Source organism: Bombina bombina, chromosome 1, assembly GCF_027579735.1.
Source record: "Bombina bombina isolate aBomBom1 chromosome 1, aBomBom1.pri, whole genome shotgun sequence".
NCBI classification, from domain to species: domain Eukaryota; kingdom Metazoa; phylum Chordata; class Amphibia; order Anura; family Bombinatoridae; genus Bombina; species Bombina bombina.
The window spans coordinates 269335841-269354653 of record NC_069499.1 but is presented as its reverse complement, the minus strand read 5'-3'; the positions used below and the strand labels follow the sequence as shown (position 1 = coordinate 269354653).

Below are 18813 nucleotides of genomic sequence, written 5' to 3'. Positions count from 1 at the left end.
TTTCCCTTTTTATTTTAAGTTAATTATTAAAAGTTATATTTTAAAGAGGATCTTCTTTCCTCTCTTCGCAGCAGGGTTTATCTGTTGTCTATTATACCTTGATAACATTACAACATATTCTGTTATAGGACTCTAGAGTGCTATACGCAGGGCCGCCACTAGAAATTCTGGGGCCCCTGACTTAACCATTGATCAGCCCCCCCCTTTGACATGTGCAATTTTTGACCAAGTGACTAAAACGTATATGCACTTTATTCTTAAGTGTAGTCAAACTTGGAAATGTTGTAAAGGTAGTAACACACAAACACAGAAACACACAGACACACTCATACACTGAAACACCCCCCCCCACACATAAGGATTCACATATAGACACTCTAGCAGACACGCAAAGAAACACACAAACACACTCAGACACAGACACCCACACAGACACTCAGCAATTGCTTACATTGACCTGACAAGTAATGAAGTAGACTACAGTTTTGTCAAAAAAGGAGATTTACAAAACAAAATATGGAGTTCTGATTATCTTTTTGTCAAAGAAGATGCCAACTAAATTATGACAACAGCATGCAGTGGCTGAAAGGAAGGGCCCTGAACTGCCTAAACAATGATTGATAGGTTAAATGGTGGATTGGTGACTAACGGAAAGGTCTCATTAGTCTCAAAGTCTGTAGAAAAATGTGAATAATCAGTAGTAAGGTCAAAATGTCCTAAAAAGGAACAGACAATGGACGCACACACACACACACACACACAAAAACTCAAACACAAACTTGCACATACACCCAAGGACAGCCTCAGAAACACACAAAGACATACACACACAGAGAGACAACCACATAAAACACACAAAGACATACATACACACACATACCTCACTGAGTCATCCACAGAAAACACACATAGACATACACACACCCTCACAGAGACACACACAGACATAAACACACACACCCTCACAGAGACATCCACAGAAAACACAGACATACATACATACACACACCCACCCTCCACAAAAAACACACAACAGCATACACACCCACCCTCACAGAGACATCTAGAGAAAATCCACAAAGACATACATACACAAACCTTTATAGAGACACCCATAGAAAAAGCACAAAGACATACGCAAACACTCTCACAAACATGCACAGAAAATGCACAAAGACATACACACCCACCCTCACAGAGAAACCCACAGAAAATGCACAAAGACATACACACCCACCCTCACAGAGAGACCCACAGAAAAAAATACACGAGACAATGTAATACCACTTAGGGGTCGATTTATCAATCTGCGACGGACAGGGGCGTACATACGTGCCCCTGTCCACCGCAGCTCGTCTCTGACAGGCTGAATTCCTCTGGCGGAATTCAGCATTTCACACGAGCGCTATTTTGTGCTCGCGTTCAATGCCGCCCCCTGCCTGTGCACAGCCAATCACGCGCGGGCAGGAGCTGTCAATCTCCCCGGTCGGATGAGACTGGGGAGATTTAAATTCACCACCTTAGAGGTGGCGAAAGGTTAGGAAAGCAGCGGTCTGATGACTGCTGCTTGTTAAATACGGATTGCAGGTTCTTGTGAGAACCTGCAGTCATAGGGGGTTGAAAGGCTTGCAAAGCCTTTGATAAATCGACCCCTATGTCTGAACTTCAAATGAGTAGTAGATTTTTTTCTGACAATTGTAAAAGTTATGTCTCTTTCCACTCCCCCATGTGACAGCCATCAGCCAATCACAAAATCATACATGTACCATGTGACAGCCATCAGCCAATCACAAATGCATGCACGTTTATTCTGTGAATTCTTCCACATGCTCAGTATTAGCTGGTGACTCAAAAAGTTTAACTATAAAAAGACTGTGCACATTTTGTTAATGGAATAATGAATGAATAATGAAAAAAAATGTTTGGGTTTTATGACCCTTTAACTTGCAACTCACTGCTCTGATGAAGGGGCAGGTACAAATCTCTTTGAATTCCACAGTTTCATACCCCCCAACTGTCCCGATTTTCACGGGACAGTCCCGATTTTAGGGGTCTGTCATGCTGTCCCGGGTTGCTAGCCATCTGTCCTGCATTGCCCCATGCATAAAAAATAAAATAAAATAAAAATTAATTAATTTTTATTGGGCACATACTCAGAAGCAGCTGGCTTTTCTCTCCCAGGGTTATATACCTGTTAGATTCTTTGTGGAAAATGAATGGTGTGTGGGTTAAGCAGGAGTAGGAAGGCTGTATACCCTCTGACCTCAGGTAATGGTGACCTCTCTAACCTACCTCTGGTAGTGATGACGTCTAACCCCTGGTGATAATACTAGCATGCCTTCAGTTTTATACGATGAGCAGTGCTAACACTAGCCTCAGACTGCCAGCTAATGTGCTTGCCAACCCCAGGACCCCATACAATAAATTACAGATACCCATATATGATGTAGTGTGTGTCTATCTGTATCTATAAGTGTGTATGTGTGTGTATCTGCATGTATAAGTGTAAGCTGTGTAGTGTGTGTGTGTGTATCTGTATGTATAAGTGTGTGTATCTGCATGTATACGTGTATGCTATGTAGTGTGTGTATCTGCATGTATAAATGTAAGCTATGAAGTGTGTGTATCTGCATGTATAAGTGTATACTATGTAGCGTGTGTGTATCTGCATGTGTAAGTGTATACTATGCAGTGTGTGTGTTATCTGCATGTGTAAGTGTATACTATGCAGTGTGTGTGTATCTGCATGTATAAGTGTATGCTATGTAGTGTGTGTTTTTCTGTATGTGTAAGTGTATGCTATGTAGTGTATGTGTGCGTATCTGCATGTATAAATTTATGCTATGTAGTGTGTGTGTGTATCTGTATGTATAAGTGTATGCCATGTAGTGTGTGTGTATCTGCCTGTATAAGTGTATGATATGTAGTGTGTGTCTGCATGTGTAAGTGTATGCAATGTAGTGTGTGTGTGTATATGCATGTGTAAGTGTATGCAATGTAGTGTGTGTGTATCTGCCTGTTTAAGTGTATGCTATGTAGTGTATTACTGTGCATTTTTGCTAACTTTAAAGGCCAGAATCTAGAATATTAATGGGGAATGCAGAGAGCAGTTTTAAAGAATCTATTATTAAATGTCCAATTAAGATAAAAATATTTAGCACTGTCTCTGCAAAGGTTAATTATATACAGAGCTCACATAGCTATGCCAGTGGTTTGAGCTTGTGTTTGATTTGCTGCCTAAGAGTATTAAAGATATGACTTTATTTAGAATTTTATTTATATTACTTTGGTCTTATGATTTTTTTAAGCCCCGCCCCCGCTCCTGCCCAACGCATTTAATTTTTTTGCCGCAAGGGGGGGGGTCCCTCTTTTGAATTTTGAAATGTTGGGAGGTATGCAGTTTGTAGGTTGAGCTGTTGATGTGACTTTTTCCCACAACATATTAGTTTCACAAATGGGCTTTATTGAATCTAGGCTACAATCAATGAAAAAAGGTCCACTTGGAGAGAGAGAGCTCAAAAGAGAGGGGGGAGAGAGCGCAAAAGAGAGGGGGAGAGAGAGAGCGCAAAAAAGAGGGGGGAGAGAGAGAGAGAGCAAAAGAGGGGCGAGAGAGAGAGAGAGCACAAAAGAGAGGGGGGAGAGAGAGCAAAAGAGAGGGGGGAGAGAGCACAAAAGAGAGGGGGGAGAGAGCGCAAAAGAGAGGGGGGAGAGAGCGCAAAAGAGAGGGGGGAGAGAGCGCAAAAGAGAGGGGGGGAGAGAGAGCGCAAAAGAGAGGGGGAGAGAGAGAGCGCAAAAGAGAGGGGGGAGAGAGAGCAAAAGAGGGGGAGAGAGAGAGAGCACAAAATAGAGGGGGGAGAGAGAGGGGAGAGAGAGGGGGAGAGAGAGAAAGGAGGGGAGAGCAAAAGAGGGGGGAGAGCAAAAGAGGGGGGAGAGAGAGCACAAAAGAGAGGGGGGAGAGAGAGCAAAAGAGAGGGGGGAGAGAGCGCAAAACAGAGGGGGGGAGAGAGCGCAAAAGAGAGGGGGAGAGAGAGCGCAAAAGAGAGGGCGAGAGAGCGTGCGCAAAAGAGAGGGGGGAGAGATAGAGAGCAAAAGAGGGGGAGAGAGAGCACAAAAGAGAGGGGGGAGAGAGAGAGAGGGGAGGGAGAGAGAGAGAGAGGAGGGGAGAGAGAGAGGAGAGGGGGGGAGAGAGAGGGGGGAGAGAACTCAAAAGAGAGGGGGAGAGAGAGCGCAAAAGAGATGGGGGAGAGAGAGAGCTCAAAAGAGAGGGGGAGAGAGAGCGCAAAAAAGATGGGGGAGAGAGAGAGCGCAAAATAGATGGGGGAGAGAGCGCAAAAGAGAGGGGGAGAGAGAGAGAGCCCAAAAGAGAGGGGGAGAGAGAGAGAGCAAAAGAGAGGGGGAGAGAAAGCACAAAAGAGAGGGGGGAGGGAGAGCGCAAAAGAGAGGGGGAGAGAGAGAGCGCAAAAGAGAGGGGGAGAGAGAGAGCGCAAAAGAGAGGGAGGAGAGAGCTCAAAAGAGAGGGGGAGAGAGAGAGCAAAAGAGAGGGGGGAGAGAGAGCAAAAGAGAGGGGGAGGGAGAGAGCGCAAGGGGTGGGACCACTGTACTGCAAAAAATGGCCTGTGTGAACGGGCTTTAGGACTAGTAATATTTATATTAGGATAAGCTGATATGCATTTGTTATGATGCTTGTGTATTAAAAATATATTATAGATCTGTGTGTCTGTATATGAGAAAGAGTTGAGTGTTATGTTTCCTCATGTCTGTGCATTAGCAGCAGCGGAGAGTCATTGAGGAAGTATGATCATACAAAACACGTTTGACTCTCTGTGGTGCTTTGGTTTTATGTAGATGTATTTAAGTTGTTTTTTAGCAGCATACCAACACTCATTTTCTTTTTTTCAGTTCTTGACTATGTGTGAGGATTTACCTTTATTTGTATGCAGAGATATATGTGTTGTGATATCTGCTTATTAGGAGGATATGACAGGTGCATATGTATTGTGAGGCTTGAATGCTGATGGGTTTAGCAGAATTTCTAATTTAGTAAAAGTCAACAATGCAGTTGCCTGAAATCTGTTTACTAAGTAAAAGTGAAAGGGAAACTTCATTTGAAGGGTTCTTTAAAAGTTAAAACACAAAACAGCCAAAGCATGTGCGGTGTTCTCACCTAGCCCTATTTAAGGCTAGATAACGAGTGTCGCGCTAACTTAGCAGGCGTTATCTTTTTTTCCTCGTCAACAGAAATATCGCACATATTACTAGTTGAAAGTAAACGTGTTCACTCAAGTGGAATCAAGATTTGCGTGCGTCGGGTTAGCATATATTGAAACCTCGCGTAACGGGTTAGATCTAAAAAAAAAATTATTTGCATAAAACACAACATACATAAATTTAAGTACAGTTACACTCATATAAACACTATATAATAAAAACATAATAAAAAAATATATATATATATATACATACATAGACATGTCTAAATATGTGACTGTATGTACATATATGTATAGATATGTTCACAAATGTATTTATGTGTTTTAATGTATATTTACTGTACATATTTAACATTCCAATTTTCCTCACTTACAGGATAATGTAGTTATTGCATATATATATATATATATATCTGTATATATCTATTCCTATAGATATATAGGTATAGATATATATTTTGCATTAACATTATTAGATATATATATAGATATATATAAATATATATTTAATAATAAAAATTACATTATTTTCTATGTGAAAAACATTGGAATGTCAAATATGGGTAATGCGTATAGGGGTTCATGAGTTAGGTCTAACGTGGTTTTTGGTTAGCGCACATGAAGAAAACAATTTATGTAAGAACTTACTTGATAAATTAATTTCTTTCATATTGGCAAGAGTCCATGAGCTAGTGACGTATGGGATATACATTCCTACCAGGAGGGGCAAAGTTTCCCAAACCTCAAAATGCCTATAAATACACCCCCACCACACCCACAATTCAGTTTAACGAATAGCCAAGTAGTGGGGTGATAAGAAAGGAGCGAAAGCATCAACAAGGAATTGGAATAATTGTGCTTTATACAAAAAATCATAACCACCACAAAAAGGGTGGGCCTCATGGACTCTTGCCAATATGAAAGAAATCAGGAAAGTTCTTACATAAATTATGTTTTCTTTCATGTAATTGGCAAGAGTCCATGAGCTAGTGACGTATGGGATAGCAAATACCCAAGATGTGGAACTCCACGCAAGAGTCACTAGAGAGGGAGGGATAAAAATAAAGACAGCCAACTCCGCTGAAAAAAGAATCCACAACCCAAATCAAAAAGTTTTAATCTAATAATGAAAAAAAACTGAAATTATAAGCAGAAGAATCAAACTGAAACAGCTGCCTGAAGAACTTTTCTACCAAAAACTGCTTCTGAAGAAGAGAAAACATCAAAATGGTAGAATTTAGTAAAAGTATGCAAAGAAGACCAAGTTGCTGCTTTGCAAATCTGATCTGAAAATTTTTAGATCCAGAACTGGTCTGAAAGAATTCTCTTTCTTTCGTACAATGAACAGCTTTGAATAAAACCCCAGACCCCGTTCCAGATATGGAACTGGCACAATTACCCCAGATGACTCCAGGTCTGAAATACACTTCAGGAAAGCCTGAGCCTTTACTGGGTTCACTGGAATGCGTGAGAGAAAGAACCTTCTCACAGGCGGTCTTACCTTGAAACCTATTCTGTACCCATGAGAAACAATGTTCTGAATCCAATGATTTTGAATTGAATTGATCCAAACATCTTTGAAAAATCGTAGTCTGCCCCCTACCAGCTGTGCTGGAATGAGGGCCGCACCTTCATGCGGACTTGGGGGCTGGTTTTGATTTTCTAAAAGGCTTGGATTTATTCCAGACTGGAGAAGGTTTCCAATTGGAAACCGTTCCTTTAGGGGAAGGGTCAGGCTTCTGTTCCTTATTCTGACGAAAGGAACGAAAACGGTTAGCAGCCATAAATTTACCCTTAGATTTTTTTATCCTGAGACAAAAAAGCTCCCTTCCCCCCAGTAACAGTTGAAATTATAGAATCCAACTGAGAACCAAACAATTTATTACCTTGGAAAGAAAGAGATAGCAACGTTGACTTAGAAGTCATATCCGCATTCCAAGATTTAAGCCATAAAGCTCTTCAAGCTAAAATAGCTAAAGACATATACCTGACATCAATTCTAATGATATCAAAAATGGCATCACAAATTAAATTATTAGCATGTTGAAGTAGCTTAACAATGCTATACACATTATGATCTGGTACTTGTTGCGCTAAAGCCTCCAACCAAAAAGTTGAAGCCGCAGCAACATCAGCCAAAGAAATAGCAGGCCTAAGAAGATGACCTGAACATAAATAAGCCTTCCTTAGATAAGATTCAAGCTTCCTATCTAAAGGATCTTTAAAAGAAGTACTATCTGCCGTAGGAATAGTAGTACGTTTAGCAAGAGTAGAGATAGCCCCATCAACTTTGGGAATTTTTTCCCAAAACTCCAATCTATCAGACGGCAAAGGGTACAGTCTCTTAAACCTTAAAGAAGGAGTAAATGAAGTACCCAAACTATTCCATTCCCTAGAAATTACATCTGAAATAGCATCAGGAACTGGAAAAACCTCTGGAATAACTACATGAGGTTAAAAAAACGAATTTAAACGTTTACTGGTTTTAATATCAAGAGGACTAGTCTCCTCCATATCTAATGCAATCAACACCTCTTTTAACGAATAAACTCCATTTTAAATAAATATGAAGATTTGTCAGTGTCAATATCTGAGGCAGAATCTTCTGAACCAGATAGATCCTCATTAGAGATAGATAAATCAGAATGCTGGCGGTCATTTAAAAATTCATCTAATTTATGAGAAGTTTTAAAAGACCTTTTGCGTTTATTAGAAGGAGGTATAACAGACAGGGCCTTCTGAATAGAATTAGAAACAAATTCTCTCACATTACCAGGAATATCCTGAACATTAGATGTTGAAGGAACAACAACAGGTAATGGACTACTACTAATGGAAATATTGTCTGCTTTTAAAAGTTTATCATGACAACTAACACAAACTACAGCCGGAGGAACAGTTACCACAAGTTTACAACAAATGCACTTAGCTTTGGTAGAACCGACATCAGGCAGCAGCTTTCCAGAAGTAGATTCTGATACAGGGTCAGACTGAGACATCTTGCAATATGTAATAGAAAAAACAACATATAAAGCAAAATTATGAAATTCCATAAATGACAGTTTCAGGAATGGGAAAAAATGCAAACAGAATAAGCCTCTGGAAACCAGAAGCAAAAAGAAACAAAGACTTAAATAATGTAAAAAAAACTGGCGCCAAGTATGACACCCACAATTGACAAATTTTTTTGGCGCCAAAAACGTCTGCAACAAACACGAGTGTCATAGATGACACAACTACGTGAAAACTCTCGGCGTCAACTAAGACGCCGGAAATGACGTCATTACGTCAACAAACGTAATTCTCGCGCAAAAAAAGTCTTGGGCCAAGAATGACGCAATAAATTTTAGCATTTTTTGCTCCCGCAAGCCTAACAGCCTGCAATTTAGAAAGAAAAGTCAATTTGAAAAATTTTCAGGTAAGAGAAAAAAAAAATATTCATATGCATTTCCCAAAATTAAACTGACAGTCTGAAAGAAGGAAATATACTGATTAACCTGAATCATGGCAAATATAAGTATAAAACATATATTTAGAACTTTACATATAAAGTGCCAAACCATAGCTGAGAGTGTCATAAATAAAATAAGACATACTTACCAAAAGACACTCATCTACATATAGCAGATAGCCAAACCAGTACTGAAACGAGAATCAGCAGAGGTAATGGTATATAAAAGTATATCGTGGATCTGAAAAGGGAGGTAGGAGATGAATCTCTACGACCGAAAACAGAGAACCTATGAAATAGATCCCCGATAGGATGACCATTGCATTCAATAGGCAATACTCCCTTCACATCCCTCTGTCATTCACTGCACTCTGAGAGGAACCGGGCTTCAGCATGCTGAGAAGCGCATATCAATGTAGAAATCTAGCACAAACTTACTTCACCACCTCCATAGGAGGCAAAGTTTGTAAAACTGAATTGTGGGTGTGGTGGGGGGTGTATTTATAGGCATTTTGAGGTTTGGGAAACTTTGCCCCTCCTGGTAGGATTGTATATCCCATACGTCACTAGCTCATGGACTCTTGCCAATTACATGAAAGAAATGAAGAATTGCAAAAATGATTATACATGCTGTAAAAAATTCTAAATAATTCATAGAATATATCTAATTTTTATAGTATGTATAATATTTTTAAATAATTTTTACTTATATTTTACATTTAATATTTCAGGAATGCGCATTGAAGTTAGCAATTCTTCATGTGTGCTTATCCGACACCACATTAGATCTAAATCGCAAACCCGATGGATGGAGCATGGCATTTTAAACAACTTCATGTAACAATTTTGCATAGTTATCTTGGTATCTTTTGTTAAAGGGACAGTAAAGTCAAAATTAAGTTTTCATTATTCAGAGAGACCATGGAGTTTTAAACAACTTAATTTACTTCTATTATCTAATTTGGTTTGTTCTTCTAGTATCCTTTGTTGAAAAGTATACCTAGGTAGGCTCAGAAGCAGCAATGCACCACTGGCAGCTAGATGCTGATTGGTGGCTGTACACATATGCCTCTTGTTGTTGTTGCCTCACCAAATGTGTTCAGCTAGCTCCCAGTAGTGCATTGTTGCCCCTTCACCAAAGGATACCAAGAGAATGAAGCACATTTGAGAATATATATTATCTGCAGTTCTAAATGAACATTTTTTTGTGGTCAGTACTCGGGTACTCTACTCATTATGTTCCAAAGTGTCTCTAATTTTTTATTTTTTTTTATTGTAGGAAGCTATTGTTTTGGTTTATTGGAATTGTGCTGGTTGTGTTAGGATGTTCATGCCACCATTTCTGTACTTTAGATGTTACTTGATCTCTGAGAATCAGGTATTGAGTAGTATTTATTGATTGATTTATTTTAGGAATCATGCAAGCCTCCTGCCATGTTGAATTTATTTTAAATTAAGGTTAAGATGCGGTTGTACCTTGTCTTCTGTTGCAGCACGTTCTGATACCAATAACATCCAGCTAACCTTGTGTATGAAACCTGCAATATCCTTTATTCCACAGAGATAAGATGGGAGTTGTTTTTGTGTGTAAAATAGGTACTCATTTTGGCTGACACCCTTCTATATTTGTCTCAACTCCTTGGGCAAACATGATCTAACTCGTAATATGGTTTTCCTGGACTTTGAACTTCTGTGTTTAGAGATTTCTTATGGACGCTAGCTACAGGACAAATGGGATACCCCAGAATAGCCCAAAATAGAATATCAAGTGTATGAGTCTTTTGCTCATAAAAACTGTAATCTGCTTAAAAGGACATTATACACTAAAATTAAAAAAGGCTATTTAAATAAAGCATTAATTTGCAGTTGACTTACATTATCTATTTTGCAGCTAACTCTCCTAAAAATGTGAAAAACCATGCAGAGTGTTTCACTGAATATGTATACCTACGTACTATAATCACTGAGCTATTGTTTTCTCCTCACTCCCTAACTAACTGCCTACAGCCAGGAAGTCACTGCCTGATATGCCTGACTCATTGAAGCTACACTAAGTTATTTCAGGTCTGCTGAGAAACTGTTGTTTTATTTGTAAAATAAGAACAGTATAAGAGATACACAGAAATGTCTAAAACTCCCCAGCGTTGTCCGTCTCCCACCTTCTCAGGTAACACTATGCAGTTCCTTACTCCCTCTCCTCACTGGACTCAACTTCTCACAGCACTTCTCTGAGAACCCATCTCCTTGTAGCCAGGATCATATTTCACTGACAAGTGTGTGAGAAAAGTTTAGCTCCCTGTGTGTAGAAGCTATTTTATATTGTAACCACCTGGTGCAGCAGAAGAGGCATAGCTGTCTGATTTGAGGCAAATTAGCTTCTACACACAGGTAGCTAAACTTCTCACAGACTTCTCAGTGAAATATGATCCTGACTAGGAGATCCTTTCTCAGAGAAGTGTCTGTGAGAATTTTAGTCCGGTGAGGAGAGTGAGTAAGGAGCTGCACAGTGTTACCTGAAGAGGTGGGAGACAGACAAAGCTGGATAGTTTTAGACAGTTCTGTGTATATCTCTTACTGTTCTTATTTTACAAATAAAATAGTTTCTCAGCAGACCTCAAATAACTTAGTGCAGCTTCAGTGAGCCAGGCATGTCAGTTAGTGACTTCCTGGCTGTAGGTTAGTTAGGGAGTGAGTAGAAAACAATAGCTCAGTGATTAGAGTATAGTACTTGGGTATACATATTCAGTGAAATTCCCTGCATGTTTATTTCCATTTTTTAGGAGAGTTAGCTGCAAAATAGTCAATGCAAGCCAATTGCAAATTTTATCTACACTTTATGCTTTATTTAACTAGCCTATATTAATGTTGGTGTATAATGTCCCTTTAAGGTCTTAATAAAACAATTTAATATAAAAATCTGTGCATACAAAGAAAAGAAAAGCAATTCAAATAAAGTGTTTTAAACTAAGGTGCAGGTCTGGATCATTGTTCCAATCTTCAGAGAGCTTCTACTTTTGAGTGTACCTGTGAAGATGTAAGCACAAATAGGGACCCATATGTGCTGAACTATATGTAAGGCGCCCTGGCTCCTAGAATATGCACTCACTGTTGTTATGTATTTTTGATGTGTTTTATGACCCTTTTTTTTATTTCACACCAGAGCTCTGAGGTTACGCTAACCTGACAAGCTTACTTTCAACTTGTAATACGAGCGGAAAACCCGACATGCACAAGTAGCCGCAATACGCTTGTGCGTAACTGTTAACGCACCACTTGTAATCTGGCTCACAGTTGGGAGAAAGTAGTATGCTAGTACCAACTCCTCTCTTCCCAGACCTTGGTGCTTGGCTAAATTTAAGGATCCTTTTTATAGTGCAGCAGGTAGAAATTGTGTGAGAGAGAGAGAAAGAGAGAGAGAGAGAGAGAGAGAGAGAGAAAGAGAGATTTGAGTGAGAGCTAGCAGGGAGCTGGAAATGAAAAGGTCATTATTGAATATATCTTGTTACAGGCAGAGCTAGTATTCAATAGTGTACAGGTGAAAGAAGTATTTGCCTAGAATAGACAAAGGGATATATGCTAGGTTTTCTGTGTTTCTCATGTTAAAGGGACATTAAACTCTTATCAAATTTGTAATATAAGATATTTGTACATAGTAAAAAAAACTTTAAATACAGTATGTGTATTTTTTTATTTTGCCCCCTTTTCTGAATAAATCTAACCCTAGACACTCAAGTCAAAATTAAACTTTCATGATTCAGATAAAAAACACAATTTTAATAAACAATTCAATTGACTTCATTAACAAAATGTACACAGTCTTTTTATATTTACACTTTTTGAATCACCAGCTCCTATTGAGCATGTGCAAGATTTCACAAAATATACGTATATGCCTTTGTGATTGGCTAACGGCTGTCACGTGATGCAGGGGGCGGGAAATTAGACATAACTTGAAATTTGTCAGAAAAAAAATTACTACTCATTTTAAGTTCAGACTATGGGACATATTTATCAAAGTGCGAGCAGACATAATACGATGTAGCGTATCATGTCTGCTGCACATCGATAAATGCCGACAGCATACGCCGTCTGCATTTATCATTGCACAAGCAGTTCAGCAGAACTGCTTGTGCAATACTGCCCCCTGCAGATTCGCGGCCAATCCGCAGGGGGTGTCAATCAACCCGATCGTATTTGATCGGGTTGATTTCTGTCCGCCGCCTCAGAGCAGGCAGACAAGTTATGGAGCAGCGGTCTTTCGGAGCTTGATAATTCGGCCCCTAAGTGCTACTGCATTGTATTTTATCATGTATTAGTTTATTATGTAAATCTACTGCATTTACTGGTCGTTTAAAAGCTTTTATGTTTTATCTTATATCCCCTGCGTAGGCCTGCTAGTAACAGCTTAAAATTAGCTGATAATGTAACTATCTTAACATTGCAACATTCCACACAATCATTGTTTGCACAGTGACTGTTTTATATATGTTCCAAATTGTCCTCATCAGAAGAAATTAGTTAAGCTTAACATGTCTGCATCCATTCATTTATGTGTATATCGTCCTTTTACATGCTGTGTAAGGGAAGTGTCGCTGAATGAGGATGGTGATGTAAGAGGGGTCAGCTCCTGCAACTAAAAGGAGCAAAATGAAGAGATGCATATGGGATTGTGATTTGCAGTGCAGTGTGACAATAATGACTTTTGAAGTATTAGTATATAACTGAAATGAGGAGAAGCCGTAAGACATGGGCTTATGTCAATCCATGTGAAGTCATCCAGAATGTAAATACTAAGATTTTATGAGCGATGATATCTCTGTATTGTAAGGGATTTCACTTGCTACCTTCTGGCTGAAATACTGTGCTCTGAGACCTCGCAGGTGTGAAAATGCAGCCAGATACCCTGAAGAACGCGGTATTAACAGAGATGCCATTATACTGATTAGCTATATGGATTGTGGATTATATAAATCCTAAAAAGGGAGACTGCAGATGACTTCCCTAAACTTTATGCTAGAGAAATGCTGTAATTGTCGTCTGTATCTACTCTATAGAAGCCATAGTCCAAATTTAGTCTTTGTTAGCCTTAGAATCCTTCTTCTAGGGTTAGAATATATAGCCCTATAGCTATCTTGTATTAATGACATATATAATAACCATATAGACATTGTACTATGGTGTGTATTAGCACTATAGCAACACACAATCTGAAGTAGCGTGATATATCACAGTATCAAGACTAGCATTTGGCCTATGTTTATTAAATGGTTTTCTAAAAGACAGTCTAGACTAATAATCCAGAATTCATCAGACTGGGCTTATAAATTGTTTAAAGTGATGGTAAACCTGAGCGTGTTTGTAGCGTGTATCTCATGAATAAATGAAGTGGACCTTCATTCATGATTTTTACTGAAAATCCTAATAAACGTTCCTTTCTTTTTTTGATTGTTATAATAACCCCCACAGGCCGCCCACCCCAAGCCTAATTTTCTTTTTACGAGTTGACGTTTCCACCTCTTGTCCAATAGCTTCACTATCTAATCTTTGAGTGCCGTATGGCTAGCACGGCTATTGGAGAAGAGGTGGAAAGTTTAACTTTTGTGGTATTTGGCTGAAGGGTTCTATTTTAGTATAACAATCAAAGGAACATTTTATAGAATTTTCAAGTAAAAATCATGAATGAAGATCCACTTTGTTTACTCATTAGATGCACGCTAGCATTTCAAACACACTAAGGTTTTACATCACTTTAATACATTTGAAGTAATCACTTTACACATTAAAATATGTTATGGTGCAAGTAAGTGTATGGTCTGACTACAAATCTTTGAACTCATGTTTTACAGAATATCATGCAGCAATCCTTCATCTGAAGCGGGAACACAAGGAAGAACTGGAGACTTTAAAGGTACTTATGTTTACATTTATGTTTCACGTTCTGTAAAATGAAAACAAATCACAAGGCCAAACATGCAAAGCTTTTGTAAGTTGCACACAACGCATTGTTATACTGTTTGTTAAGCAATTTATCATTTACTTCGAGAAAGTTCAGGTGTCGCAAGGTTTTAAATGGTCCCATCGTTTTAAGCTTCATGTACGATTGAAAACAACAAAACAAAAGAACATAACTTTCCATTTTACATCTATTATAAAATGTACCTTTTTTTTTCTCTTTGTATCTTTTGTTAAAACATAGCTCTTTTCCATGAGGGCATACTGAGGTAGGGTCAGGAGCATGCATGTGTCTTGAGCACTATATGGCAGCAGTGTTTGTCAGCCCCTCTGTATCATATGACAGCCATCAACCAATCACAGACTGTGACCGACTGCACAATTTCTTAATGGAAGTAAATTAGAAAGTTTCTTAATACTGCATGCTCTATCTAAATGATGAAAGTTTAATTCTGACTTTAGTGTCCCTTTAACTATAGCTATCTCTGTGTCATGACAATGTCATTTTGACTTTCATGTCATTTTACAGAGATCTATAGTTAATCTCAGTATAAGATAATGTAGCCACTTTTAGTGTAAACATAGTAGCCATATTTGCCACGGTTGATTACACTATTGCGCTGTTATAACTCATAATTTTTTACCAATGATAGCAATAATTGCTACATGTGACTGGTGCACTTGCCACTGGGGTTTTATTATTATAATTAAAACTAAACTATACACCTAAGTGAATTAAACTAAATTTCTCCAACATAGGTGTGTCCGGTCCACGGCGTCATCCTTACTTGTGGGATATTCTCCTCCCCAACAGGAAATGGCAAAGAGCCCAGCAAAGCTGGTCACATGATCCCTCCTAGGCTCCGCCTTCCCCAGTCATTCTCTTTGCCGTTGTACAGGCAACATCTCCACGGAGATGGCTTAGAGTTTTTTAGTGTTTAACTGTAGTTTTTATTATTCAATCAAGAGTTTGTTATTTTAAAATAGTGCTGGTATGTACTATTTACTCTGAAACAGAAAAGAGATGAAGATTTCTGTTTGTAAGAGGAAAATGATTTTAGCAACCGTTACTAAAATCGATGGCTGTTTCCACACAGGACTGTTGAGAGGAATTAACTTCAGTTGGGGGAAACAGTGAGCAGACTTTTGCTGCTTGAGGTATGACACATTCTAACAAGACGATATAATGCTGGAAGCTGTCATTTTCCCTATGGGATCCGGTAAGCCATTTTTATTACAGAAAGAAAAAAAGGGCTTCACAAGGGCTTTTAAGACTGTAGACATTTTCTGGGCTAAAACGATTTATATATAAGCATATTTTATACTCCATAGCCTTGAGGAATTATTTTAATCTTGGGAATTATGTAAAATAACCGGCAGGCACTGTATTGGACACCTTATTCTCTAGGGGCTTTCCCTAATCATAGGCAGAGTCTCATTTTCGCGCCTCTATTGCGCACTTGTTTTTGGGAAGCATGACATGCAGATGCATGTGTGAGGAGCTCTGATACATTGAAAAGACTTTCTGAAGGCGTCATTTGGTATCGTATTCCCCTTTGGGCTTGGTTGGGTCTCAGCAAAGCAGATACCAGGGACTGTAAAGGGGTTAAATATAAAAACGGCTCCGGTTCCGTTATTTTAAGGGTTAAAGCTTCCAAATTTGGTGTGCAATACTTTTAAGACTTTAAGACACTGTGGTGAAATTTTGGTGAATTTTGAACAATTCCTTCATACTTTTTTCACAATTGCAGTAATAAAGTGTGTTCAGTTTAAAATTTAAAGTGACAGTAACGGTTTATTTTAAAACGTTTTTTGTACTTTGTTATCAAGTTTATGCCTGTTTAACATGTCTGAACTACCAGATAGACTGTGTTCTGAATGTGGGGAAGCCAAGGTTCCTTCTCATTTTAATAGATGTGATTTATGTGACACAAAATTTAGAGAAAATGATGCCCAAGATGATTCCTCAAGTGAGGGGAGTAAGCATGGTACTGCATCATCCCCTCCTTCGTCTACACCAGTCTTGCCCACACAGGAGGCCCCTAGTACATCTAGTGCGCCAATACTCCTTACTATGCAACAATTAACGGCTGTAATGGATAATTCTATCAAAAACATTTTAGCCAAAATGCCCACTTATCAGCGAAAGCGCGACTGCTCTGTTTTAGAAAATACTGAAGAGCATGAGGACGCTGATGATATTGGTTCTGAAGTGCCCCTACACCAGTCTGAGGGGGCCAGGGAGGTTTTGTCTGAGGGCGAAATTTCAGATTCAGGGAAAATTTCTCAACAAGCAGAACCTGATGTGATTACATTTAAATTTAAATTGGAACATCTCCGCGCTCTGCTTAAGGAGGTGTTATCTACTCTGGATGATTGTGAGAATTTGGTCATTCCAGAGAAATTATGTAAAATGGACAAGTTCTTAGAGGTCCCGGGGCCCCCCGAAGCTTTTCCTATACCCAAGCGGGTAGCGGACATTGTAAATAAAGAATGGGAAAGGCCCGGTATACCTTTCGTCCCTCCCCCCATATTTAAGAAATTGTTTCCTATGGTCGACCCCAGAAAGGACTTATGGCAGACAGTCCCCAAGGTCGAGGGGGCGGTTTCTACTCTAAACAAACGCACCACTATACCCATAGAAGATAGTTGTGCTTTCAAAGATCCTATGGATAAAAAATTAGAGGGTTTGCTTAAAAAGATGTTTGTTCAGCAAGGTTACCTTCTACAACCAATTTCATGCATTGTTCCTGTCACTACAGCAGCGTGTTTCTGGTTCGATGAACTAGAAAAGGCGCTCAATAATAATTCTTCTTATGAGGAGATTATGGACAGAATTCATCCTCTCAAATTGGCTAATTCTTTCACCCTAGACGCCACTTTGCAATTGGCTAGGTTAGCGGCGAAAAATTCTGGTTTTGCTATTGTGGCGCGCAGAGCGCTTTGGCTAAAATCTTGGTCAGCGGATGCGTCTTCCAAGAACAAATTGCTTAACATTCCTTTCAAGGGGAAAACGCTGTTTGGCCCTGACTTGAAAGAGATTATTTCTGATATCACTGGGGGCAAGGGCCACGCCCTTCCTCAGGATAGGTCTTTCAAGACCAAAAATAAACCTAATTTTCGTCCCTTTCGCAGAAACGGACCAGCCCCAAGTGCTACGTCCTCTAAGCAAGAGGGTAATACTTCTCAAGCCAAGCCAGCCTGGAGGCCAATGCAAGGCTGGAACAAAGGAAAGCAGGCCAAGAAACCTGCCACTGCTACCAAGACAGCATGAGATGTTGGCCCCCGATCCGGGACCGGATCTGGTGGGGGGCAGACTCTCTCTCTTCGCTCAGGCTTGGGTAAGAGATGTTCTGGATCCTTGGGCGCTAGAAATAGTCTCCCAAGGTTATCTTCTGGAATTCAAGGGGCTTCCCCCAAGGGGGAGGTTCCACAGGTCTCAATTGTCTTCAGACCACATAAAAAGACAGGCATTCTTACATTGTGTAGAAGACCTGTTAAAAACGGGAGTGATTCATCCTGTTCCATTAGGAGAACAAGGGATGGGGTTCTACTCCAATCTGTTCGTAGTTCCCAAAAAAGAGGGAACATTCAGACCAATCTTAGATCTCAAGATCCTAAACAAGTTTCTCAAGGTTCCATCGTTCAAAATGGAAACCATTCGAACAATTCTTCCTTCCATCCAGGAAGGTCAATTCATGACCACGGTGGATTTAAAGGATGCGTATCTACATATTCCTATCCACAAGGAACATCATCGGTTCCTAAGGTTCGCATTCCTGGACAAGCATTACCAGTTTGTGGCACTTCCGTTCGGATTAGCCACTGCTCCAAGAATTTTCACAAAGGTACTAGGGTCCCTTCTAGCGGTGCTAAGACCAAGGGGCATTGCAGTAGTACCTTACTTGGACGACATTCTGATTCAAGCGTCGTCCCTTCCACAAGCAAAGGCCCACACGGACATTGTCCTGGCCTTTCTCAGATCTCACGGGTGGAAAGTGAACGTAGAAAAAAGTTCTCTATCTCCGTCAACAAGGGTTCCCTTCTTGGGAACAATAATAGACTCCTTAGAAATGAGGATTTTTCTGACAGAGGCCAGAAAATCAAAACTTCTAAACTCTTGTCAAATACTTCATTCTGTTCCTCTTCCTTCCATAGCGCAGTGCATGGAAGTAATAGGTTTGATGGTAGCGGCAATGG

The 18813-nt window shown here is 39.5% G+C and overlaps 1 protein-coding gene across 1 annotated transcript in view; it reads left to right on the top strand.

Moving 5' to 3' along the window:
- The window catches only part of FMN1 (formin 1), a 480791-nt gene that overhangs the window by 169714 nt on the left and 292264 nt on the right, over nt 1-18813 (top strand). Inside the window, exon 5 of the mRNA XM_053711972.1 lies at nt 14508-14569. Coding sequence (XP_053567947.1) covers nt 14508-14569 — 62 coding nt within the window. The remainder of the gene's footprint in view (nt 1-14507; nt 14570-18813) is intronic.